The 9,945-nt window shown below is 43.7% G+C and overlaps 1 protein-coding gene across 1 annotated transcript; it reads right to left on the bottom strand.

Annotated features, from left to right (window-relative positions):
- Positions 1-9,051: 9,051 nt before the first annotated feature.
- LOC142164360 (uncharacterized) lies at positions 9,052-9,582 on the bottom strand. Its single transcript, XM_075222339.1, has 3 exons — positions 9,446-9,582; positions 9,249-9,357; positions 9,052-9,170 (listed from the first exon to the last, which is right to left on the bottom strand). Exons 1-3 carry the CDS (start codon positions 9,565-9,567, stop codon positions 9,075-9,077), a joined length of 327 nt encoding a protein of 108 aa, XP_075078440.1. The 5' UTR covers positions 9,568-9,582; the 3' UTR covers positions 9,052-9,074.
- Between the last annotated feature and the right edge of the window lie 363 nt (positions 9,583-9,945).

Raw genomic sequence — 9,945 nt, 5'->3', positions numbered from 1 at the left:
TTCTTAAAAATCATTAAATTTTAGACTTTTAATTTTCATAAAAAATTCATAACTCGAGCTAGGGACCTCCGAATTCAATTCCGGGCATACGCCCAGGTCCCATATTTTGATACGGACCCACCGGGACCATCAAAACACGGATTCGGGACCATTTACCAAAACTGTTGACCGAAGTCAACTAAAATCAACTTTTAAGGAAAAAATTATTATTTTCATCAATTTTCAACATAAAAGCTTTCCGGAAACACGCCCCGGACAGCGTACGCAAATCAAATAGGGTAAACATGAGATTTTTAAGGTTTAAGAGCGCTGAATCAAGTTCTAAAACATAAGATGACATTTTGGGTCATCACATTCTCCACCTCTAAAACAACCGTTCGTCCTCGAACGGACATAGAAAAGTACCTGGGCTGGTGAAAAGGTGGGGATATCTACTCCGCATATCAGACTTAGACTCCCTAGTAACTACCTCAAGAGGCTGACCTCTCTACTGCACTCGAACTGAAGGGTAACTCTCAACTGGCAAACTTGACGGGCTAGAATAGCCACTGGCTCCTCCTCGTAAGTCAAATCCTTGTCCAACTAGACAGAGCAAAATCTAACACATGGGATGGATCGTCGTGATACTTTCGAAGCATGGACACATGGAATACCGAATGAACTGATAATAACCCTTGTGGCAATGCAAGCATGTAAGCCACCTCTCCCACTCTCTCCAAAATCTCAAAAGGTCCGATATACCTAGGTCTCAACTTGCCCTTCTTTCCGAACCTCATTACACCATTCATGGGTGATACCCTAAGCAACACTCTCTCCCCGACCATGAATGCAACATCACGAACACTGCTATTGGCATAACTCTTTTGCCTGGACTGCTCTGTGCGAAGTCGATCCTGAATAATCTTAACCTTATCTAAGGCATCCTGTACTAAGTTTGTGCCTAACAACCGAGCCTCCCTCGACTCGAACCACCCAACTGGAGACCGGCACTACCTACCATATAATGCCTCAAAGGGAGCCATCTGAATGCTCAACTGGTAGTTGTTGTTGTAGGCGAACTCTGCAAGGTGAAAAAACTGATCCCATGATCCCCCAAAGTCTATAACACATGCGCGGAGCATATCCTCCAAGAACTGAATAGTACGCTCCGACTGCTCGTCCGTCTTAGGATGGAATATTGTGCTCAACTCAACCCGCATACCCAACTCACGTTGTAATGCCCTCCAGAAGTGCGAGGTGAATTTTGTACCTCGATCAGAAATGATAGACACGGGCACACCGTGAAGACGGACGATCTCACGAATGTAAATCTCTGCCAACCGCTCCGAAGAATAGATAACTACCACATGAATGAAATACGCTGACTTAGTCAGCCTGTCCACAATGACCCAAACTGCATCGAACTTCCTCTAAGTCCTTGGGAGTCCAACAACAAAATCCATAGTGATACGCTCCCACTTCCGCTCAGGAATCTCAATTTTCTGAAGCAAACCACCAGATCTCTGATGCTCACACTTTACCTGTTGGTAATTTAGACACCAAGCTACATACGCAACTATGTCTTTCTCTATTTGCCTCCACCAGTAATGTTGTCGCAAGTCCTGATGCATCTTGGTAACGCCCGGATGAACAGAATACCAGGAACTGCGGGCCTCCTCAAGAATCAACTCACGAATTCCATCCACACTAGGCAAACAAATACGACCCTGCATCCTCAAAACTACATCATCTCCAACAGTAACCTGCTTGGCACCACCGTGCCGCAATGTGTCTCTAAGGATTAGCAAATGAGGATCGTCATACTGCCAATCTCTGATGTGCTCAAACAAAGAAGACCGAGCAACTCTACAAGCTAGAATACGGTTGGTCTCAGAAACATCCAACCTCACGAACTGATTGGCCAAATCCTGAACATCTAATGCAAGCAGCCTCTCACCGACTAGAATAAATGCAAGGCTATCCATACTAGCTGACTTTCTACTCAAAGCATCGGCCACCACATTGGCCTTCCTGGGATGCTACAATATGGTGATATCATAGTCTTTAAATAGATCCAACCACCTCCACTGACTCAAATTAAGCTCCTTCTGCTTGAACAAATACTGCAAGCTCCGATGATCCGTGAATACCTCACATGGCACGCCGTAAAGATAGTGCCTCCAAATCTTCAGTGCGTGAACAATGGATGCCATCTCTAGATCATGAACAAGGTAATTCTTCTCGTGAACCTTCAGCTGCCGTGAAGCATATGCACTACCCTTGCCACCCTGCATTAATACCGCACCCAGACCAATACAAGATGCATCACAATATACTGTATAAGATCCTGAACTTGTGGGTAATACCAATACTGGTGCCGTAATCAAAGCTGTCTTGAGCTTCTGGAAGTTCGCCTCACACTCGTCTGACCACCTGAATGGGGCACCCTTCTGGGTCAATAGGGCTACTATGGATGAAAATCCCTCCATAAATCGATGGTAATAGCCCGCCAAACCAAAGAAACTACGGATCTTTGTAGCTGATGTGGGTCTAGGCCAGTTCTAGACTGCCTCAATCTTCTTAGGATACCTGAATACCCTCTGCCGATACAGCATGACCCAAGAAAGCAACCGAACTCAACAAAAACTTACATTTTGAGAACTATGCATATAACTGGTTGTCTCTCAAAGTCTGAAGAACGATCAGAAGGTGCTGCTCATGCTCCTCTTGGCTGTAGGAGTAGATCAAGATATCATCAATAAACACAATCACAAAGGAATCCAAGTAGGGCTTGAACACCCGGTTCATTAAATCCGTGAATGTTGCTGGGGTATTTGTCTGCCCAAATGACATCACCAGAAACTCATAATACCCGTAACGAGTCCGAAAAGCTGTCTTAGGGACATCGGATGCCCTAATCCTCAACTGATGGTAGCCAGATCTCAAATCAATCTTCGAAAACACCTTGGCACCCTGAAGCTGATCAAATAAATCATCAATCCTCGGCAATGGATACTTGTTCTTGATGGTGACTTTGTTCAACTACTGATAATCTATGCACATCCTCATCGATCCATCTTTCTTCTTCACAAACAACACAGGTGCACCCCAGGGAGAGACACTAGGTCTAATGAAGCCCTTATCAAAAAAATCTTGCAACTGTTCCTTCAATTCTTTCAACTCTGGCGGGGCCATGCAGTATGGCGGAATGGAAATGGGCTGAGTGCCCGGAGCCAAATCAATGCAGAAATCAATATGCCTGTCGAGTGGCATCCCCGGCAGGTCTACATGAAATACCTCTAGAAACTCACGAACAACTGACACTGAATCCACGGAAGGAACCTCCGCACTAGAATCGCGGACATAAGCCAAATAAGGTAGACACCCCTTCTCTACCATATGCCGAGCCTTCACATAAGAGATAACCCTGCTGGTAGAATGGCCAAGAGTCCCTTTTTACTTTAATCGAGGCAACCCCTACAAGGCTAAGGTCACCATCTTGGCGTGACAATATAATATAGCATGATAAGGTGACAACCAATCCATACCCAGTATGACATCAAAATCAACCATATCGAGAAGTAGAAGATCTACACGAGTCTCAAGACTCCCAATGGTCACCACACACGAATGATAAACACGGTCTACAATAATAGCATATCCCAGTGGTGTGGACATATACACAGGAGCACTCAAAGAATCATGGGGCACAACCAAATATGAAGCAAAATAGGATGACACAAAGGAGTAAGTAGACCCCGGATCAAATAGAACTGAAGCATCTCTACTGAAATCTGTAACAGTTGCTGTGATAACAACGACAGATGAATCAGCCTCAGGCTTGGTTGGGAAAGCATAACACTGGGGCTAGGCCTCACCACTCTAAACTACGTCCCTGGGACGGCCTCTAACTGGCTGGTCTCCACCTATAACGGCCTGACCTCCACCTCTAATAGTCTGGCCTCTACCTCTGGCTGCCTGACACTACCTCTGGTTGGCTGAGCAGGTGGTGCAGTAACTGGTGCCGGAACCATGGTACGAGAGCTCTGATACTGTGAGTTGCCCATTGCCCGAGGGCAAAATCTAGCAATGTGCCTCGGATCACCACAATTATAACATAACCTCGGCTGCTGTGACTGCTAACCCTGGAACTGAACCTGTCGACCTGAATGACCACCCTGATAACTCTGGAGTGGAGGTGCACTAATATGAGCTGCTAGTGCACTATAGGCTAGCTGGTCGGAATAAGGCATATGAGGACCACGACCACCTGAGGCACCGTGGGATGCCTGGAGTGCTGAATGAAATGGCCTAGAAGGATGGACTCTACCAAAAGTACCCATGCCTCTAGATGAGGCACCGCTAAACTCACCGGAATGACGAGGTCTCTTGTCATACCCTTGACCTCCCTGAACAAGAACCATCTCGACTCGTTTGGTGACATGGCAACCACCTGAAAAGAAATCTCACTCCCAGTCTCCTTAGCCATCTGCAATCTGATTGGCTGAGCGAGTCCGTCAATAAACCTCTTCACCCTCTCTCTCGGTGGGAAGCAGAAAAATATCATGACGGGCCAAATCCATAAATCGGGTCTCATACTAATTAACAGTCATACTCCCTTGCTGGAGATGCTCGAACTGACAGTGATGCTCCTCCCTCAATGTGATAGGCAAAAACTTCTCTAGGAAGAGCTGAGAGAACTGGTCCCAAGTAAGAGCAGGCGACCCAGTTGGCCTGGTGAACAAATAATCTCTCCACCATTTCTTGGCAGAACCAGTCATCTGAAATGCAGCAAAATCGACCCCATTGGTCTCCACTATCCCCATGTTCCGTAGAATCTCGTGATAGCTGTCAAGGTACGCTTGGGGATCCTCTGAAGTAGCACCACTGAAGTGAACTGGGAAGAGCTTGGTAAACTTGTCCAATCTCCACAAAGACTCAGAGGACATAGCTGGTCCATCTCCGGCCTGTGCCGTAACAACCGGATGAACTACTCCGACTGGCTGTGCTGCTGGAGCCTGATACTGGGGAGCTATCTGCTCCGGAGCGGGAGTAGTGGGAGTCTAGGCTCCTCCCCCAGCCTGAGAGACTGTTGGTTCCATGGGAAATGCGCCAGTTTGGGCCACACTTTCCATAAGGCCCACCAAATGGACCAAAGCATCCTGAAGTACTAGGGTGGCAATGAACCCCTCCGGAACCTGATCTGGTCCGGCAGGAACAGTATGGACTGGAACCTCCTCGTCAAGCTCTATCTGAGGCTCCACTGCTCGGGCTGCTGCTTGGGCTCTAGGCTGAGCCCTACCCCTACCTCGGCCTCTGGCACGGCCTTGACCTCTGCCTCGCGTAGGAGCTGCCACTAGAGGCTCTATCTGCTGCTTAGCTGAGGAAGCGGTATGTGTTCTCGCCATCTGTGAGAGAATAAGAGTAGAAGAGTTCAATCAGTATTGAGAAAACAACATTGCACAACATAGGAGAATTGAAGTGAAATTTGTTCCTAAACTTCATAGCCTATGGAAGATAAGCGTAGACGTCTACGTACCGATCCTCCACACTCTACTAAGCTTGCTCGTGAATAGGGAGACCTATGCAACCTAGTGCTCTGATACCAACTTGTCACGACCCGTAATTCCCACCGTCGGGACCGTGATGGCGCCTAACATTTCACTTGCTAGGCAAGACAACGTTAGAGAATCATTAAAACAATCCTTATTCCATTCAGTAATTAACAACAAATTAGCTTAAGATGAGATATAGTGAGTGCAGAATAATATCGAAATTTTATTTACTACTACCACCTGGATCTGGAGTCACAATTCACGAGCATTCTAGAATTCACTACAAGTAATAGTCTAAAAGAAATACAACTGTTTGGATGAAAGAAACAGTAAAACATATAAGATTGATGGGGACTTCAAGGTCTGTAAATGCCGACATATCTACCTTGAGTCTCCGGATAGCGAGTCCAACAGCTAAAATCTCGATCAACCCAAGCCGGTACCAAAATCTGTACAGAAAGTGCAGAGTGAAGTATCAGTACAACTGATCCCATGTACTGGTAAGTGTCGAGCCTAACCTCGACAAAGTAGTGACGAGGCTAAGACAAGACACCTATAAATCAACCTGTACAATAGACAGGTAATATCAGGAGGGGGAAGCATGCTGAGGGGAATACGAGATGAAGAACTACAATAAAATGATGACTGGAACAGTCAATCTATTATGAATCAACAGGAATAGTGAATACAGTAAAGGAAAAATTGCACGGCATCACCCTTCATGATTTTACTCTCAACCTCACCATAAAATCAATAGAAACGACACGACATCACCCTTCGTGCATTAACTCTCATATCATGGCACGACATCACCCTTCGTGCATTAACACTCACAATATGGCACAACATCACCCTTCGTGCATTAACACTCACAATATAGCACAACATCACCCTTCGTGCATTAACACTCACAATATGGTACGACATTACCCTTCGTGCATTAACACTCTCCCTTGCCATAATACAATGAACAATTAACAACAGAGAGATAGAATAACATGTACATGCCTTACTTTAATATTTGGTTCCACAATATCAATCTCAACTTTGAAATAAATACTCAATTATCACCAGAAGATCCGTAAACATGATAATAACGATCAATTTAACAACACTAGTCTGAACACGTAGTAATTAGGCATACGAAAGAGATAAAATGAGAAAAATGGGACAAACAGGGAAAAAGAGGTAAATTGGTGGCGCATAAGTACTCGTCGCGTCACATATATGCCGCTCACATGAATTTCACATAGCAAATAATCTAAGGTTCCTAATTCCCCCAAGTCAGAGTTAACCACGACACTTACCTCGCTCCGAAGGCCACTCAATACTCAATCACAACTTTTCCTTTAGAATCCACCTCCAAACCACTCGCATCTATTCAAAAATGACTAAATAATATCAAATAGTGCTAAAGGAATCAATTACACTGTATAAATTTAGATTTCCCAAACTTTCTCACAAAAAGTCAAAAATCGACCTCGGGCCTACTTGGTCAAAACTCAAGGTTCGGACCAAAATTCATTTACCCATTCACCCCCGAGCCCGGATATATAATTGGTTTTGGAATCCGACCTCAAATTGAGGTCTAAATCCCCAAATTTCCGAAATTCCTAGTTTCTACCCTAACCCCTAATTCTACCATGAAAACTCTAGATTTTAAGTTGATAATTCAAGAAATGTAATGGATAATTGAAAGAAAATAGTTTAGAATCACTTACCAACACTTTGGGGAAGAAAATGACTCTTGAAAATCGCCTCTACCCGTTTGGTTTTTGAAAAATGTTGAAGAAATGGCTTAAACTCGTGTTTGATTCTGTTTTATGCACTGGGCGACAGTGTGCATCGCGTTTGCGAGGCCACTGTCGCGTTCGCGAAGGGTACTGACTGCCAAGCCTTCGCGTTCGCGAGACCCTTCTCGCGTTCGTGATGGTTACTCCCCACTGGCCTTCGCGTTCGCGAGGCAATGCTCGTGTTCGCAATGAAGGAACGACCAACCCTCCCCCAGGTGTGCCTAACACTACGCGTTCGCGGGGAGCTGGTCACGTTCGCGAAGAGTAACGCCCCCATCGCTTCGCGTTCGCGACTAAGCCTTCGCGTTCGCGAAGAAGAAAACTTCAACTGCCCAGTTTACTCTTCGCGTTCGCGAGAGTACCTTCGCGAAGGCGAAAAAGGACATGCCAGAACACCTGCTGCTGCAAAATACCAGATTTTCAAAGTCCAAAACATCACGTGGCCTATCCGAAACTCACCCGAGCCCTCGGGGCTCCAAACCAAACTTGCACACAAGTCTAAAAATATCATATAAATTTGCTCGCGTGATCAAATCGCCAAAATAAAACCTAGAACTACGAATTTAGTACCAAATCAAATGAAATTCTCAAGAACAATATATTTTCTCAACTGGACGTCCGAATCACGTCAAATCAACTCTGTTTCTCACCAAATTTTACATACAGGTCTTAAATATCATAATGAACCTGTACCGAGCTCCGAAACCAAAATACGGACCCGATACTAACAATGCCAAATATCAATCAATTCTTAAGAACAAATAATTTCTAGACTTTTAATTTTCATCAAAAATTTATAATTCAAGCTAGTGATCTCCGAATTCGATTTCGGGCATATGCCCAGGTCCCATAATTCGATACGGACCTACCGGGACCGTCAAAGCACGGATCCGGGACCGTTTACGAAAAATGTTGACCGAAGTCAACTAAAACTAACTTTTAAGGCAAAAATTCTTATTTTCATTAGTTTTCAACATAAAAGCTTTCCGGAAATCTGTCCGGACTGCGCACGCAAATTGAGGAGGGTAAAAATGAGATTTTTAAGATTTAAGAGCGTCGATTCGAGTTCTAAAACATAAGATGACCTTTTGGGTCATCACAAGTTACCATTGATAACGATGGTATTGATCAATTTGTCTATACGGAAAGTCTATCTCTCCGAAATTGGGTCATTAGATTATATCGTTGATCGTCTAGATAATAATTATGGCTCTCATTACTTAGTATATTAGTATTTGCTTATGCTAGGTCGAGGCACTCCTTTCTTGTTAGAACATGTTATTCTTATAATTTTATCTACTGCTTTGAAATGTAGTGCCTTTTGAAATTGCTTACCTTCAATTTATATAGTTTAGTTTTCTCATCTATGTATTACTTATGTTAGTAAATCAAGTTTTCTTCAGGATGCACATCAGCTCTAAATTTAACAACACGTCTAACTTAGGGATGCTCTCAGAGAGATATCAAATAGGATAAGTTATCAATCCATGTAGTTCTCATTCTCTCTAAATTCAGATACGCTTTTTCTATATCAGATAATGATTGATAACCTAGAAACTTGTTGAATTCTCCACTTTCTGTACGTAATCTTATGTAACAGTAAGCATTATCAAATCTAACACTATTACAGGAAGATGTCATACCTTTGCCTGCGAATATTCACCAAGAGTGTGGGACAATCCATGCAAAAAAGGAAATTCTCTTAGCAAATACAATAAACAGAATATGTGTGCTGTAGTTTGTGCAGCTAGCTAATAGTGTTCAAGCTTACCCAGTCGAACTTCTTCTCCGGAGGCCTATCAGCTAGTATGTCAAGTGGGAGGATTGGAGTTGAGTATGCCTCCTAAAACGAAAACATTATAGATCAATGTCGTCCATATCAAGCATACAAAGTAGAACCATACAAGCAAGAATGTGAAACCTGTAAAGCAGCCTTTGTGGGAATGCGGAATGTTATAACCGCTGGTGCACCATAAAACACTGTTTTTTTCGTAGCCTCCAACTCAAAGGAATGGGAGAGAGCGGTCCCACTGACATCAGACAGGCAAACCAACATGAGAAAGAGACAAGATAAAGAAATCAAATTGTTAGATGCCACCAATAATATGAGAGACTCACGCGTCCAGCCTTTCCCATGACATGGATGTGTTACCAGCGACAATGACAAATACATCTTCAGACCAGTTGTCATCATAAAGACTCACATCATATGCCGTCCTGAACCAAAAAAGCTTTTTCATGTCAAAGGCACATCATCGGTAAATGATTATACAGATAGCATATGTCAGATATCTAGAGGTGGATCTCTGGGAACAATTTAGAATCAAGTCGGTTGCACAAGAAAGGATAAAATGAATCATGCAAGTCAATTCTAAAAAGTTTGTGAATTCTTAGATTCCTTAACTTTTCACCAAATTGAAGCCAAGGGAATTAGTCTATCCCACAGACGGTTCAGGAATGAGCACAAGGGTTGAATCATGCTGATGTACCGAGATATTGCTAACAATGTGAAAAGAAAGTAAGAACACCGTATTATTCAAAAGGAAAATACTATTTTGACCAAAAACAATCCTCAGCACTCCTCTGGATGGTTGAATCATGTTGAACATTGTACACAA

The sequence above is a fragment of the Nicotiana tabacum genome, chromosome 9 (genome assembly GCF_000715075.1).
Source record: "Nicotiana tabacum cultivar K326 chromosome 9, ASM71507v2, whole genome shotgun sequence".
Taxonomy (NCBI): Eukaryota; Viridiplantae; Streptophyta; class Magnoliopsida; order Solanales; family Solanaceae; genus Nicotiana; species Nicotiana tabacum.
Note: the sequence above shows the minus strand (reverse complement) of the source record. Positions and strands in the feature narration are given on the sequence as shown.